This window comes from Pleurodeles waltl, chromosome 1_1 (genome assembly GCF_031143425.1).
Source record: "Pleurodeles waltl isolate 20211129_DDA chromosome 1_1, aPleWal1.hap1.20221129, whole genome shotgun sequence".
NCBI lineage: Eukaryota > Metazoa > Chordata > Amphibia > Caudata > Salamandridae > Pleurodeles > Pleurodeles waltl.
Window position 1 is genome coordinate 290,700,086 of NC_090436.1, and position 18,300 is coordinate 290,718,385.

At 44.4% G+C, this 18,300-nt stretch overlaps 1 protein-coding gene across 1 annotated transcript; it reads left to right on the plus strand.

The window, feature by feature from the left end:
- The first annotated feature begins 10,387 nt into the window (after window positions 1–10,387).
- LOC138295645 (uncharacterized protein F54H12.2-like) lies at window positions 10,388–11,695 on the plus strand. The gene is made up of 2 exons (XM_069234111.1): window positions 10,388–11,104; window positions 11,237–11,695. Exons 1-2 carry the CDS (start codon window positions 10,388–10,390, stop codon window positions 11,693–11,695), a joined length of 1,176 nt encoding a protein of 391 aa, XP_069090212.1.
- Window positions 11,696–18,300: the final 6,605 nt, after the last annotated feature.

Below are 18,300 nucleotides of genomic sequence, written 5' to 3' on the forward strand. Positions count from 1 at the left end.
AAGTTGGTGAAGGCTGATAGAATCTGGAACTGCACAGCGCACACACTGCACTCACTGTCCAACTATCAATGTGACATTCTAGAATTAAGTGGAGCTTGGAGACAAGTTGAGGCGACACAGAGAGCGGCAGTCAGACCGATCATGAGATTGTTAATGTCCCTGAGATCTCGGGTAGAACAGGGGGAAAGCCAACAAGCCCTTAGAGTCACTCTGGAGGTGGCTGAGGGTGCTTAGTTTGCAGGGCAGTGATCAGCAGACAAGATGGCGGCACAACAAGGCAGAGCATCAGTTCCTGCGAAAATTCAGTCTCGACAGAGAGGCAATCCTGGCACATACAGCAGTCTTTACTCCAGAAGAATTTCCTTGAGTCCAGAAGTGTACCGATTTTAGTGAGCCAGAGCCCCAGTACTTATATTAAAAAGTGTCTTTGATGTGGGGGATGACTTCAAAGTTTCTGTGAAGTGCACAGATCCCCTTTCAGCCCAGCCCCAGGCTCCAATCTATCTGTAGGAGGTAATTAGCCCCCTTGTGTAGGCTCTGGTCACTACCCTTTGATGTAAAAGTGTGAGCTTTTCCTAACCTCCTTCCCAGGAAGACCGATCAGTATGCAGATGAATGCAGCTTCAGTTGAGTATCCTGTGGTGTGGGTGTCTGGAGGGAATGTACAACACTAGCTGTCACCTAGCCCAGGTCATATGTATAATTAAGGCAGGCCGTAGGCACACAGGCCAGTGAGAGCAGAGAAATGCCCACTTTCTAAAAGCGTCATTTCTAAAATAGCAATATTAAATCTGACTTTACCAGTAAAGAGGATATATTTTCACCATTCCAATGATACTAAACATGATGCAGCTACTCCTCTTAGATCAGGAATTACAGCTTAAAAGTATTTAAGGATTTCCCAATGCTGGCCTATGAGAGGGACAGGTCTCACAGTAATGAAATGACTTTGGGATTTTTTTATTATCAGGATATGAAAAACGTAAATGTACATGTCCTGCCATTTACTCACATGGCACCCTGACCTATGGGCTACCTAGGACCTACCTTTGGTGTGGCTTATATGTACGAAAAGAGGAGTTCAATGCTTGGCAAGAGGCTTTAAATGGCAAGTTGAGGTGGCAGTGAAACTGAACACACAGGCTCTGCAGTGGCAGGCCTGGGTCATGTTTACAAGGCTACTTAACTGGGTGGCACAATCAGTGCTGCAGGTCCACTAGTGGCATTTAATTTACAGGTCCTGGGTATATGGTCTACCACTTTACAAGGGACTTACAGGTAAATGAAATATGCCTATTGTGGATAAACCAATGTTACCTGCTTTAGGGGAGAAGCAAATGCACTTTAGTCCTAATTCCACCACCAAAACAGGAGGTAAAAGGCAACAAATCTAAGTTAAGACCAACATAAGGATGACAGGTCCAACAAGAACTGAGAATTGAATACTAATTTCATCATAGATTGAAGTAGAAATTCATTTTTGCTACAATTATGTTTGTTTTGGTTTCTAAAAGGAGCGCCCGCCGGCCCAGCGGGAAAGGCCCTGCAACAATGAAGCCGGCCTGGAGTTGCAGGCTCCGAATGGGGCACCCGTCGCACCGCCGCAACACCACCGGCTCCATTCGGAGCCGGCTTCTGTGTTGCAGCCTCATTCCCGCTGGGCCGGCGGGCGCTAACTTGGTTAGCGCCCGCCGGCCCAGCGGGAATGTCAGAATGCGGGAAGCGGTATTTTGGCCGCATGGCGGACATATACCAGTTCCAGCTTGGCGGGCGGCGGTAGCTGCGGATGGCTACCGCTGCCCGCCAGGGTTGGAATCAGGCCCTTAGCTTGCTTGGAATTAGCTCCTCTTCTCTCTTGTCTAAACCAGAGCTAAGAGCTAAGTTGCTTGGGCACTATTTCTTCATATTTCATCAATTAATGGCCTAATCTTTTCAAGTTTTATGGGCTAACCCCTTTACACAAGTCATCGTAAGAAACCAAGGCACGCTGTAAACATCTGCCCCCGCCCCCAAGACGTGGAGCACACTAACGACCGAGTAATGATGGAAGGGAAATGTTTCACTGGTATTATTGGACTATAGGGTTATTTCACTGATAATCGGGGTCATTGTGAGAGGGGAGAAAGATAGGGAAGTTTTTGTTGATTAATTAATAAATAACGGCCTATTTCTCAGCGAAGTAACCACACGACATAGGCCAAATGTACACAACTTGCCTAACAATTACAAATAGTAATAAACAACTTGAAATGTGCATGGGCTTATTGACCTCAAGAAAGCGAAACTAATGTTCGTTTACTAGAGATACAGCACCATCACAGCCATTTGGGGCACTTACAAATTTTTTCATCATACATATCATACTAAAGGTGGGTGGTGACCATATTCTGGTATAGTCATCAAACTTCACTTAACACAAACGAATAACAGACACACAAGGCAGAGAAGACACACAAGGCTCCATACGCACAATACTCAAGAGTTCACGACTTAAGCTCCATAACTGAATTTTGGTATATTTCAGTGTCATGGGTTGTGAACACAATAATACTCCTGAGACTAGTGCCTGACCATTCTCATATCATGCTCACAATGGCAAGCTCTTTGACCTCTCCTACGTGCCGATGAATGAAATTAAATATTTTGACATCAATGAGGATTCTGTGCCAATGAATGATACTTTGTGAGAAGCATTTGAAGCATATATTTGTGGAATGAGTTTATCTAAGAGAGGAAGGGGCATATTTATACTCTGGTTGCGCCGAATGTGCGTCAAAAATTTTGACGCACAATCGGCGCAAACCCTGCCCCATATTTATACTTTGACGCCCGACCCCGCTGGCATCAAAATTCCACCATGTGCGTCATTTTTTTGAAGGGGGAACCAGCCTTGCGTTAATTATATGCAAGGTAAGCGTTCCCTTCCAAAAAATGACTTTAAGGCCTGTGCCCCTTATTTATACTCTGGTGTCATTTTGACGCACAGGAGGGGGTGGGCCTTAAAAAACGGCGCACAGCCTGATGTGCGCCGTTTTTTAACGCCTGGGTCAGGGCAGGCGTTAAGGGACCTGTGGGCTCGGAAGGAGCCCAGAGGTGCCCTCCCCTGCCCCCAGGGACACCCCCTGCCACCCTTGCCCGCCCCAGGAGGACACCCAAGGATGGAGGGACCCATCCCAGGGAAGTAAAGGTAAGTTCGGGTAAGTATTTGTTTCCGGGTTTTTTTGTGGCATAGGGGGGCCTGATTTGGGGCCCCCTACATGCCACAATGCTCAATGACCATGCCCAGGGGACATTAGTCCCCTGGGCATGGCCATTGGGCAAGGGGGCATGACTCCTGTCTTTGCCAAGACAGGAGTCATGTCAATGGAGGTTGTGCGTAAAAAAAAAGGCGCAAATCCGGTTTGAGGCCTGAATTTTGCCTCAGACCTGACTTGCACCATTTGTTGACGCACAACCCCCATTTTCCCATACTCCGGCGCTGCCTGGTGTGAGTCATTTTTTTTTACGCACACCAGTCCGCAGCGCCGGCTAACGTCATTCCATTAATAAGGCGCCCGCATGGCACGTTGGAATGGCGTTAGCCGGCGGTAAAATGTTTGACGCACAACTGCGTTGGCGCAGTTGTGCGTCAAAAAGTATAAATATGGCCCGAAGAGTCTTGAGAGCATTACACCACTGACATAGCTGTCCTAAAACCAAATTATACGATTTGGGAGTTGAAAATGAATACCAGGGGGACTGAGGGAGGATAGCTGAAGTAAGTGAAAAGGCCTGGGACTTCGGAGAAACCACAGAACAAGAGGTCCTGCGTTTGGGGAGGCAATATATGCATTAGACAATTTGGCAAAGGAAGATAGACCAGGCTAGACCGTGGCGTGGGTGTTGGCAAGACCCAGGAGCAAGCGAAATATGAAGCAAGTCACTCAAGTCGGTGGAAGAATAGTGTCTAATTTCCTAGGGATATTAGAAACATTTGTGTATTACCTGAAATTATCCTCTACATGCCTGACACACAGTGCATCTCCAATAACTGAAAGCCTTGAAAAGGTTGCACCTGCCCGAGCAGAGAGAGACACAAGGAACCAGATTATTAGTCCCGTGTCTTTAAAATAAATCTCAGCTGTAGGAAAGAGTGTTGTGGAAAATGCACTGGACATGATGGAGGCTGAGTTAAATTGTAAAAGGAATACCTAGCAATGCTAGTATCCCGTCATCTCAACGTGCACAATGAGCATTTAATAAAGAGTAAGCATTTCCCGACAGTCAGGGAGGCAATAATAACTGTAACACCAAAATCTAATACAGTCTCTCAGGAATGTTCTTCCTACTGGACATTGTCTTTCTTGAATACTGACAATAAGATATTAGTGACAATCTTAGCTAGCAGATTACAACCTTGACTACTTTATATGGTGATGGCAGATCACTCTTGTTTTGTTCCACAGAGATGTATTATTTACGATCATTGATGCCTGCACTCGATCACTTTGACACCTTCCTTCCAGCGATGGCAGCATTTGTAGTTGTAGAAAAATCATTTGATTCGCTACAATTACTGATTTTGCTAGAAGTGCTGAATTGCTGTGGACTGGGCGCTAAACTGTGCTTTGAATGATCCAACTGCTATACACAAATTAAATGTCACTGTCAGGCCTCCTGGCTGTAACACGCAGGCACTTGTCAAGGTTGCCATCTGTCACCTCCAAACTTTGCAGTAGCAATTGCTTACTTAGGGTGTGTGTCCTCCTCCTAAAGTATCATTCATACAATGGCATATACATAAGAGGCTATCCGTTAATAATATCTCTCAATACTGCCAACATTGTGATATAAATAGAACATTCAGACCACAATTATGGATCCAATAATCAGGTAAATATTAAGGTCGGGGACCCATTCAGGTCTGAAGATAAATTGGGATGAATCTAAGGTGTTACCACTGACCGAGGCAACAAAATAAATGTTAAGTGAATACACATTAGAGTGGAGGCCGGACATGGTTAAATACTTAGGAGTGCTAATTAGTAGAGACCTGTCCGAAATAGTCTGAATGAACTTTGGTGCTGTCCTCAATAATCTGCATTTGCATACTGATAAATTGATTTATCTTCCTGAACTATATGATGGAAATGATTGCCCTCTTCTTCAGTAACCTGCCTATTTTAACACAAGACTTTTCCACACACTGAAAAGCAGCTTGCTTAATTTGAACCAGATATGGGGACAGGCAAGCATAAAGTAGGTCATCCTCGTGCTGCCTGTAGAGCATGGAGGACTCATAATACCAGACTTCCAAGTAAGTTATTTAGCAGCATAGCCGCAATTTATTTTGTTTTGGTACCAACCACCAAGATATATTTGTAGAACCATATCCATTACAAACTATAGTTAGACGAACCCTTTGTGCTAGAAGGCAAGTGATAAACACACTAAAACACTTGCCAAGGCATTTGTGGACTAGTGAGGACTGCAGTACTAGAACTGTCTACCGTTCATATCCACTGCAGACAATCCTACCTTGCCGCCAACCCTGGTTGCAAGGATTAAACATATACCCCTGTCTGTAAACATCAATAGGATGATCGGCTTATAACAATACAAGAGAGTAGTAGGGGGGGATACCTTTTCTCATCAACTGTAAAGTGACAGTTATCCCGCCCCAGAAGTGACGTCACTTCTGTTACTGAGACTTTCGGTGCCCCAGAGAGCCCACCCCGGAAGTGACATAGGTGTAGAGGTGTCACGTGGTTTTTGACCTCATGATGTCACATGTTAGCCATGTTCCAGTGTCCTAGCCCCCGGGTATTGGTCTATGGACTGTGTAAAAAGAATGGTTTGGTGTTGTGCAAGCAATTTCAGAGCCTAAGAGGACAGGTCTGGACATGTCAGACATTCAGGACCAAGTGGCTGTTTGGGGCTCCCCTCACAGGGCTGTGAAGTGGGCGGGCAGGCCAGACCTCCTCCCTGTTGGCTAGTCCAAAAAGAGGGGATGGTCAAATGACACAAAAGCCGTGACATGTGGTTAGAACCACAAGTAACCAGGCTGCGTATCAGAGCCACCAATGTGAGCATGTGATAGTTATGGGTTGTAGAGGCGTACGCCCTTTTTGAACCATTGAATACATATAAGTGGTGGTTAGAGCAACATGTCAAACCATTGGAATAGAGTGTCTAGGCAACATGAGGAGCTACAATCCGATAGCCAGAAAAGCCACGGCCTCAGGAGTCCAGAACCCTATCAATAGATACTATCGGACCCTCGCACCGATGGTGATGGATGAGAATGCACAGGTATCACCCATCAAGGTTGATAGCAGCGACAGAGAAGCCTCGAAAGATGAATTAAGTGATGCAATCAACTTCAACGATGCTGAAGAGGTTGAAGAAGGTGTAGCACCGCCAAATTCTCCTATCCATGAAGACATGGGTATTCAGGAGTGCCCAGATCCAGAGGTCATCCTGATGCAACCAGCAACTGTAAAATCCGAAGTCACTTATACACCAATGGACATATGCGACTCGCAAGATTTCAGAGGCGCCGCTGAGTGTGGCGAAAATGTTGAGGTTAGTAAAGACTCTATAGTCAATTATCGTGTATACATGGTTATCACACTTTTAACTAAAAGTATGTCTTTTGCTTTTCTGTTTGAACCATAGAAAACAACTGCCGCAAGAGCTACACTAGAAGGGTCTGCGCCAAAGGTTAACAACGGAAATTTTTACTGCTTATGCTGTTCCAGACAGTCTGAAAGTATTACAAGGCTGAACAAAGAGCAGCGTCAGAAATGTGTCAGCACTTACATTAGCACCGATTATGAAAAGGAAATGCCGGGCGTACCCAACAACACCATATGGCCTGTTAAAGGTTTTGTGGTAGCAGTTGTGAACACGTGTTTAACGTGACTATTATAACCTGTGTTGCAGGCATAAAATTAACAAGCCACAGCAGGAGGCTCACGACTGTCTATACGAGTTACACACTGCCAGAACAATTCGGAACATATGGAGCCGTTTAGATCCGCACAAGGTATATAGGTTGTTAAGGGTGGTGTACGGGTTGGCAGCTGTGAAGAAAGGGGTCACGATGATATGATTAAGATCTTGGCAGATACTGTCAATGGGATCCAATACGCTTCTGAGCCCTGCTCAAAACTGAAGAGCATGCAGCGGCTTTGTACCTATTTTGACAAAAGTTTGATAGAAAGGGTCATAGAAAGACGTGTGTGATATTTATTATAAAAATAGAAGAATTACGTCTTTAACTCCCAGAAAGTTGTTTAAAAAAATAATAAAAATAATAATAAATAAATAAAAACAGAGATCATGGACAACAGACCATAACGGTGTTACTTAACGCTCCATACTTACTCACTTTTAGGACGAGAATCAGAGTGTCACGGGGCAAGATGTCTATGAGTTACACCCTGGCTACATCTATATTGGGAGATTGATATATGTGCTGGTTAAAGAGAGAATAGCTGAAATACACCCTGTGACTCTGTGCTATCTGAACATTACGGAACCAGCGGCTGCGCTGCAGTGCAACAGTCCAGTGTGTATCGCCAAATGGTGTATCAACGCGTGGCTATCCGCAGCAGATAAATACTGGAGCGTGGCCCGAGACTGGACGTGTGAGTTAAGACTTTCACCACTGACGGGGCTACACAGTGCTTTGGAGCTCATGACTGAAGATTATTTCACAAATAAAGGTCCTATACTGTCCGACCTAGAACTGTATGAACTGCTTAATGCTGTCAGTATCCTGAGTGTCCAAAGTTATAGGCGGGGGGAGCGGGAGGTCATGTCTAGAGCTATTGAGAGTATAGCTATAAAAATATCAAAGCTTGTAACGCTGAGACCTGGTAAAAGGAACAACTTGGAGTAATATGTGTAACATGTGTCATGCTATGTATATGCTGTCATATGACCTCAAGGTGACCAGCAGCCTTTTATGTTTTTTATGTTTAATAAAACAAGCTTACACCAAACAAATGTCTTTCAATTTGTGGTTGCTGTGTGTGACAACATGGCAGGGGATGCTTTAAGGAGGTTTTATTACGATGCACGTGGGGTTGGAAGCTTTGGTGGCAGCAAAGCTCTATTTAGAAGGGCTCGAGTTGAAAATGAGTCTTTTAACCGCTCAAAGGTGAAGACCTGGTTAGTGGGGGAAGAGATGTATTCACTCCACAAGCCAGCCAGGAGACGTTTTAAGAGGCGGGCCACAGTCTTTGGCGCACAGCTAGATTATCAGTGGCAGGCGGACATAATCAATCTTCAAGATCTAGCGAAACATAACAACGGTGTGGTGTATATATTAACAATCATAGACGTATTGTCCAAGTATGCCTATGCTGAGGCGTTAAACAATAAAAGTGGTAACAGCGTCACTGCCACCTTTGAAAACATCTTTGCGAGAGGTCGAGTACCTCAAAAACTACAAACAGACGGCAGAAAGGAATTTTTAAACAAACCTTTCCAGAAATTTTTAAAGCAACGCGCTGTTCAACATTTTGTAACGCATACAGAGGTAAAATCGGCGGTTGTAAAGCGTTTTAACAGAACTTTAAAATCAAAGATGTGGCGATATTTCACAGCCAACAATATCTACAGATACGTGGATGTTCTACAGGCTTTTATAGATGTTTATAGCGCCAGTTACCATAGAATAATCAAAATGGCCCCATGGAGGTAACAGCTTATAATTCATTCATGGTGTGTAGAACCGTGTATGGCAGTCCTCTTGCATCACGGGTCAAGAAACCGGTTTTAAAAGAAGGGGATCATGTCAGGGTTTCAAGGTTTAAGGGTGTCTTCACCAAAGGCTACCAACAGACATTAAGCAATGAGATATTCATAGTGGAAATTGTGGAGCTTAAAGAAGAGGTGCATATTTACAAGTTGAAGGACTACGCTGGGGAAGAGGTATTGGGTGTCTTTTACACCGCAGAGTTACAAAAGGTGCCCTACGATCCGAACAGGGTGTACAGGATTGAAAAGGTACTGAAAAGGAAAGGCATCGTAGCTAAGAGACAGGCGTTGATCAAATGGCGGGGGTGGTCCGAGAAATGTAACAGCTGGGTGTTGGACAGCTTCCTGCACGGGGTGAGAGGCTGCGCTGTAAGCGCCGCAATGGAGAACTCACCTTTTTACATTACGCTATCGTCCAACGCCTCGAAGGGCATGTTCCCCAGCAATCAGATTTCTAATTATACAGTGAAACTGGTGAAACCTGTGGACTTGAAAGGGCCAATAGGAGGTGGCCCTAACAGAGAGATAATACACTAGAATGTGGAATGCATTTACAAAGCACAAGGCTAAATTTAGTATAAAGCGTGAGCGGGACCCTCTGATCATCCACATGGGATTTCCTCATGGCTATTACCCAACCATTTCCTCGGTGGTCGACGCCATCAACAAATTTAAAGGCAACATTGAAACGTATGCAAATATACATCTGGTGTCGGATAACGTTAGAAGAAAAGTGTTTCTTAAAGCCCCGGAGCTCAGTACAGTGTTTAACTGTTCCAGTAAATTACAGAGGGTTTTAAGGACTGTACAACATGTGAAAAGGCAGGTGGATCCAGACCCTACGTGCCCTGATATTAACGGCGGATTTTATACATTCTGTGTGTATAGTGACACCGTCGTAGAACCACAGAGGTTTGGTGACAGTTATTCGCCATTGTTGAGATGGGTCCCTGTGAAGGGGGAAAATAACACTGTGGTTAATATACAACATAGTAAACCCGACTACATGGCAATTTCCCAAAAACGTTTTGACACTATAACCATCATAATCTACGACGATCAATCAGAACCGGTGGCCTTTAAATATGGGAAAGTTATTGTTAAGCTTCATTTAAGGCCACGCCGTGACGGTGACTATTAGGCAGGCGCAATGGTCATTATGAAAACGTACGGGGATCCCTCGATGTACAGGGATTATTATAGAGTTCAGGCCATTTATGAGGGCCCACCGCCCTACTTTCAAGGGGCCCCAGTTATGTACGGTGCTGGATTGGGGGGCTTCTTTTGGAGTTTGTTTAGAAGAGCCATGCCATTCTTGAGACGGGGATACAAAATTGCAAAACCTCACGTTAAAACCGCAGCCTCGAATAATAGCCCACGACGTTGTGGGCTCTGTAACGTCGGCTGTCGCAGAGCGCATGAATAAACAACCCCAGGAAGGAGCAGGGTTGCTGTACAAGGCGCGTGCTGGTGTTAAAAGGAGGCGAAGGGCTTCAAGGCGTAGGGGCCCGCAAAATACCCCATAACAAACGGAGGACCTCTTCAATAGGCCCACACAAAAGAAGAGTCGTAAGATGGAGGAGACCTTCCAAGAAGAAGAAGCTGCGTTCTAGTGCAAATATTTTTTAAAGCCACTATCATGGCCTTCATACACTGTGCCTCGGGTGAATGTGTCAAATCAGAGCTAGATCTGTTTTCTCTTAAAATCACACGGACCAGTATCGAGAACAGTTTTTTCATGAAAGTATCGCCTCTAGCCGCTCTGACACCTCTGGCGCTGATAGAGTTTTATGTATCAGGGTCAACAGACATGTATCTGGATCTCAACAACACCCTGTTACACCTTGTATGTAAAATAACCAAAGCGAACGGCACCAACATCAAGGATGATGTTAAAGTGGCGCCGACCGCCTACCCTATTGCAACCATGTTTAATCAAGTGGACATTAACCTGGGCGATCGACTCATCACGCAGAGTGATAACATGTACGCTTACAGGGCATACATAGAGAGTATTCTAATTTACAGTTTCGAAGCCCTGGACACACAACTTTCAGTGGGACTCTTCTACAAAGATACTGAAGCGCATTTTGAGGACACGGCGTTGGACGGGTCCAATGTTAGTTTTAAAAAAAGAGCCACCTTAGCAACCGGCAGTAAGCAATTTGATCTCCTGGAGCGCATACATTCAGACCTTTTCTTCCAAGATAAGCTTCTAATCAATGGTATAGCTCTTAAGATCAAATTCAACCGCAACAAGGACGCATTCTGTTTCATCAGCGGCGATGCGGAACAGTATAAACTGGTTATATTGTCCTCGAGTCTGTTTGTAAAGAGAGTGAAAGTATCACCGAGTGTCAGACTGGCCCATGCTGAAGCTTTACAACTATCGAACGCAAAGTATGCCATTGAAAGAGTGGCTCTGAAGATATTCAGCATCCCCGCCGGTACTAGATTAACGCAGCAGGATAACCTATTTCTGGGCCAGTTACCGAAACTCATCATCATCGGGTTTCTGGACAATACAGCTTTTAGTGGACTCTATACCTCGAACCCTTTCAACCTCAAACACTACGATATCAACTATGCCGCTCTGGTCCACGAGGGCGCTGTTATCCCAGCAAAACCATTCATTCTGAGTTTTGGAACATCCAATTTTGTCAGGGAATATCTCGGACTGGTCTCGATGACGGGGAAACATCTACGGGACTCAGGAGTCGTTGTTTCAAGAGAGGGGTATGGGGCTGGCTATACGTTGTTTGCGTTCAACCTGACGCCTGATATGGAAGATGGTGACCACTACAATTTGATCAAAAACGGAAATCTAAAAGCTGAAATACATTTTACACAGGCCTTGGCAACCAATGTGAACATGGTTGTATTCTCTGTATTTGACAGTGTTATTCAGGTCAATCACGCCCGCCAACTTATGTTTGACTATCATTAAAAGCTTGCAAAATGGACAGTACTGAGTTACGTGACTTCTTAAGTAGGCATAGATACGCTAAGAAATACTTTTTAGGTGTCTTTCCGAGCGATGGGCTACAGGAAAAGATAGGCCCTGAAAGACACCGCATCCTAGTCTTTAATACTGACCCGCATTACAAGGGCGGTACACACTGGGCTGCAATGTTTCTCGATGTGGACAAGGTTATAGTGTTTGACAGTTTAGCGGAGTTCTCCGAGCATGACTATTATATAAAACCAATATTCAAATATGTAAAAAAAAAGCATCACCCACTGTTGTGTTTAACAAACTGCATGTACAGGATTCTCTAGCCATCACATGTGAGGAACATTGTATATATTTTGTTAGTAAAATGTCTGAGGGTATGACGTTTAGAACTTTTTTAAATCTGTATTCCGCTGATCTAGTAAACAACGACGGTATTGTTATGAAATATGTGAACTGATGACTGTCTAAAATAAAAAAAAACATTGTAACCTGAAAAGAGACTATGCATTTTTATCCCCCATCACACATTATAAAACCATTTAAAAAAGATTGCGGACTACTGATGAAGTGTTTAACGCGTTTATTAGAAACAGTTCTCACCCCAAACATGTACAAGGGTAAAAAAGTAAATGAAGTAAAAATCTTTCAACATGTGAACCTTTTAACAATACTGTACAATGGTTCAAATTTCAGGATTACATTAGAGCGGTAACCAGGTGTCCATTTTGAACAGCCTCTTTTTAGGAGCCAGTTGTAGAGTGTTGATGCTCCTAGACGATGTTAGCTGAGGGAGGAAAGGCGATGTCTGCACGAGGGGGCCCCTGGTAAAAACACCAGGGATGGAACCTTTTCAAATTTTCAAGCCTTCGCGGTCGGCGTTACTGATGATCATGGGGGGATATTGAGTTCCGCAGCAGCGCTTAGGAACTGCTCCCAACCTCTAGGAGTGTCTTGTGTCGATAGGGTTTTACTGTGCGTGAGACCTCTGGCCAGATCATACATGTGTGATCCAGCAACCGGCTGCCCCTTGTAAACAAATTCACCCCTGTTGTTCCAACAGGTCAAATCTTTAGTAACAGCCATTTTACTGAGCAACATTTGAGCAGCCCCTCTATAGTTCTGACTTATATTTTTTAAAAGGTCTACAACAAAGGCGTCCATGGTGGGTGATGGTCCATGGTCTTGAGGAGCTACTGGGTCAGCTGCCGGCTGTTCCTCGGCAGGGGTGTAGAGAGTTAGTTTGTTTTTTTCATTGTGCAGTTGTTTGTAATACTGTAAAAAGTTTTGAAGTGCTCCTGAGTAAAGCCCTGCTTTGTCGTGTGGTTTTAAATCGTTTCGGTTCAAAATGGTTTTGGTCTCAGCATCAAGCCGCTGTGTCTCGTTTCTGAGGATGTACCAAATGTCGGCGGTCGAGGGGCCCAACTGTTCCAGCTGATGGCGAGGCACAAGGTACATCATGTCCTTGATAAGAGACCTGTTATTAAGGGTATAGCTATACCCAGCAGCGAACCAATAAAGCCTCCTGACTGTTTGACCAGTTTCCTTTTAGAAAGGAGCGACACCCTTTTATTGCTGAGCTCCTTAATAATGTGCTGTTTCTTCTTCAGCACACGTAACTGGCTTATCGATATCGGAACATTACCTTTTAGGGTGTTTAGGGCTATATCTGAAATGGCCGCAACTAAATCGTCCAAAGCAGTGCATGGGATAGCTTTTCGTTTCATGGGGCTGGCTGTGACCAGCATTTTAAGGAGGTCGAAATTTCGCCGTAGCCACGCAGACATTGTGGGGACCTTATATTACAAGGTTTAGTGTGTAAATGTTATAAAAGTCTTCTTACGGGGAATTTTTATATGCTTTGGGGGCTGTTTTATGTATGTAAGCGACTGGAAAGTCCGGGGGGAAAATACCAGTGCATAGTCTGTAGTCTTCTAGAGTGCTGAGTTTTAAATCGACAAGTAAATAACCATAGGGTTTTACGGTGGCATCGTTAAAAGCATCCATGAAAAACTGGGTGTTTCTGGGGTACATCTGTTTAGCTATAATTGCTATCTGTAGCTTCTCGCGTTTTCTTTTTAAATAAGACCAAGTATGAGGCGTTGAGAGTTATAGAACGACTGCTTTTGCTCTTGTAAAACAAGTTCTGCACGATGTAGCATATACTCAGATTACGATGATGCGAATATTGAGTAAAGGCTCTTTCGATCTCGGAGTGGTCTCCTTCTTCACGCATGAGATCGTCCACAATGACCATGTTTACAAGGTGTTTAGGTAACAAGTTGTAGTTGTTGAGGTTATTGGGGATGCCTTCTATATATCTGAAGTGTGCGAACTTTAGGAAGAGTTCCGTGTAAAGATCTTGCCAGCAAGAATAAAGCCATACAATGTTGTTAGGAGTCTGAGATAAAACACCAGGGGCATTTTCAAGCAGTTTCTTTATAAAATAACTTTTACCGCTATTTGAGGGGCCGGCTGGAATGCATAAGAATTGGTGTTGCAGCCTGATGTCCATAGCGGTTGGGGGTCGTCACTCTAATGTTTTTAAATAACCATATGGTAGCATTTTGTAGTCCTTAGCAAGGACCCGTCTATCAAACACTACGCGCAGTGTTTTAGACAGCGGTTTTGTTGTAATTTGCCACCTCTTTTTGAACCTGTCTGTGCTGGGGTGATTTACGAATATTGCTCGGCTATTTTCATAATCACTCGATGCATAGTACTCATGCACCAGCCCCTTCAGACTGTCAAAATTTATTTTAACTGTATTGTTAACATTGAAAGTGATGCCTTTGACCTTCATGCAGACCCTGTTGTTAGAGGTTTTGTAACTGTAGGTCTTGGGCCCTGAGGATGTGTATTCAAGTATGTACTCATTCTTTTCGAGTTTGCTGGTCAAATCCCCTAGATAATCACCCAACGGCAGATCGTCATCACCCTCTTTACTAACAAAAATAACGGAGTGTGTGTCATGGTACAAAGAGTGATCCTGAAGCTTATCCAACAATCTGTAAAGCTCTAGACGAGCGTGAGCGGTTGTGAAGCACCCTATAAAGATGTTTATATTGTTACAAGATGTGGGGTACTCTTTAGTGTATTTCCAGCATAGAACAGCCGTCTCATCATCTATAAATTCACAACTGGATACGTCATGAGACGGAGCCAATAGATACTTAAAAAGCTCATCTGGGTCTGTGGACAATGGATGTGTTTGACAGATTGGTGCGCTGTGCGAATTTACCCCGCAAAGAATTAAGACAGAGCTTGGCCAGCTGGCGTCTGGCAGGGTTAACCTTGATGAACTCAGGTCTCAACGTAATACCCTTTGAGCATGGTAATCAGCGATATACTTTTGCTTTGAGGGTTCATCAATGCACCAGTCGGGATAACCCAATGCCTTCTGTTTGTCTCTGAGAAACAGGTTGATGTACTCAGAAAAAAGTCGAGCTGTGGTGTGTGGAAAGTGCCAAATCTCTAGGATTTTACCGAGATGGTAACCTTTCTCGAGGGCCGCTTGTACCTCGATGGTACACCAGGTCCCCTCCAGCAGCCTTTGCTCATCACTATGTCTACGCACGCTGGTCTGTTTACTTTCAGCGCATGTTCGACATAGGGGGAACATTAGCTTGCCATTGACTCTGTACGGAAGTACTGGGAAGTAAAGCTTCTAGGGAGGGTGAATTTGACACTTAACGAACCCAAAGTACTCGTTGAGGGGCTTAAAGTTCATGTATATGATCCTAGGATGCCCCACTGGGTACAACTTCACTTTGTTCACATAGGGATACAGACTGGTAAAGTCATAGTGGTGTCACAGTACAGTTGTATGGCATTTGTATGACCGCCGAATAAGGCGTTGCGGGGTTCCAGAAGGTGCTGGTAACTGTTGACTCTTAATAAAAGTGCTCAGTTAAGCATCTTTTGCTAACTCGTCTAACCACTCATGCTCCCAGAGGGTTCTCAAAGCAAAACCGCTGTTCTCAATATACTGCGCCTTGGCCAGAGTACGCCAGTGCAGATGTTCAAATGTGGTGCCCTGCAGTCTATTATACTCATGGGGCTTGTAACAACACGGGTACCCATGACAAAAACAACCGTTGAACTCAAAGGCGGTTGACACCCCGTTTATTAGCGCATACCCGTCTAGGTAGTAGTGGCCCAATTGGTATTCACCACCCTGCAAACCGTGCTGAATGAAGATGTTCTCTTTCTACGAGACGTACATGAGCCACTGAATAGACGGGGTGGAGTAGCGTTTCTGTTTACCGTTATAGAGGTCGGTGGGACTAGAGCTTGGGTTTCAGTTTTAAAAACATGTGCTAATAAATAGAAATGCACATCGAAGCCACAGTAATGTTCCTAAATGGGTCTAGGTATTCAATGATTTTTTTTGGTTTAATAATCCTAACCCGCTTTGTCATATCCACCACAACATCTCTGAAAAGGTTGCACCTCGCGCCAGCTGTTTTTTCTAATCTAGCCACCCTCTGGTGGCACAAGGAGGGCTCTCAGAAGCTGCGAGGGGCACCAGCGACCTCTGAGAGCCGGTCACAAGGATTATTAATCCTTCTGACCAGCTCTCAAAGGTCGCGGGTGTTCCTCGAGGCCTCTGAGAGCCGTGCTACTGTGTACAGGTAAACGGAGGTCTTCGAGGCGTTCAGCGCCCTGAGACCTCCGTAATTAACTGAACAGAGCAGAGGCCTCGTGGCCTCAGAGAACTGATCGGTTTTGTTGATAACTGAGTCTCAGAGGTGCTCAGCGCCTGGAGACCCTTGTGATTAACTTGACAAAGGTGCTCTCAAGAGACCTGACGGTCTCTTGAGAGCAGCGCTGAAAAGTTAATCACGAGAGTCCCCAGAGCACTGGACGTCTCTGGGAGCACTGTTATTAACTCTTCTGCGTTGCTCTCAAGGGACCTTGCTGTCTCTTGAGAACAGCACAGTAAAGTTAATAATGAGGGTCCCGAGCGCTGGATGGCTCTGAGGACCGCAGTTATTAACTTTTCAGCGCTGTTCTCAAGAAGAGACCTCGCAGACTCTTGAGAACAGCGCTGAAAAGTTAATAACTGTGTCCCTCAGAGCCTTGGCCAGCTCTAAGGAACACAGTTATTAACTTTAGAGCTCTGCTCACTGAAACTCGGAGAGGAGAGCTCTAAAGTTAATAGCTATGTACCCCCCAAAGCTCTCCTCTTAAACACACGACTGCTGCAATTAATTGTGTGAACACAGAATACTGAGGCTGAGTGTCGTACCTTTTGACCACATTAAAATGTTTGAGGCAGAGAAATAAATGCAGACTCAGAAAAAATGCAAAGCACCAGAACAACCGTGTACAAATCAAGATTTGGCTCCAACCACCCGCAATAAGTGAAGACCAACAAGAATACGAACAAATGCACCGCACCAGAACCACCATACACAAATTAAGCATGGGCTACACCCTCAAAATAAATGCAGCCCCATAAAAATGCAAACAAATGCACAGCCCCAGAACCATCAAGTACAAATTAAGCATGGGCACCACCTCAACAAAACAAGTGCAGACCCTCAAAAATACACACAAATATGCAGCACCAGAACCTACAAGTACAAATTAAGCAAGGCCCCCACCCCACAAATGAGTGCAGACCCTCAAAAATACATACAAATACGCAGCCCCAGAACCTGAAAGTACAAATTAAGCAATGGCCCCCACCCCACAAATGAGTGCGACCCTCAAAAATACATACAAAAACACAGCACCAGAACCAGTAAGTACAAATTAAGCATTGTCCCCGCCCCCCAAAATTAGTGCAGACCCTCAAAAACACAGCACCAGAATCTTCAAGTATAAATTAAGCATTGCCTCCGCCCCCCAAAATTAGTGCAGACCCACAGAAATACATGCAAATATACAGCCCCAGAACCTACAAGTAAAAATTAACAGTACCCCCAGCCCAAAAATGAGTGCAGACCGTCAAAAATAGGTGTATATGGTCAACACCAGAACCATCATGCACAAATTAAGCCTAGCCATCACCCCACAAAATAAGTGCAGACCCTCAAAATACATGCAAATACGTAGCCCCAGAACCTACAAGTACAAATTAAGCACGGCCTCCACCTAACAAAATAAAATGTAGACCCTCAAAATACATGTAAATTTTCAGCAACAGAACCAATATGCACAAATTAAACATGGTATCCTGCAGATTACCGCTGACCATCTCCAACATACATTAATATCACTTTAAAAGCATCTGCATTTTACTCTGCTATGTATAGTTAAACAGGTTGGGGATAATATCAATGTTAAACTATCTTAGAACACATACAAACTCCACACTGTTACAGACCTTAAGTAGAAGAGGTTTCGCAACACCAGTCTGCGCTCTGCCTTTCATGTTTTCAGCCATGATGTCCTGATGGTGCCCTGCTTGCTGCAAACTTCAGTATGTAGTTCAGAAAAAAAGAGATCTGTGAAGGTGGGGGCTCTTACACCAGACTCACTATGCTAATTATGCCTAGGCTTTGTGGTGGGTGTGGTTGGAAATAGACATCTGTTTTAGGTTGGCAATACTCGTCCATTGTTTTGTTTCAAACATTTAATTGCATGGCCAG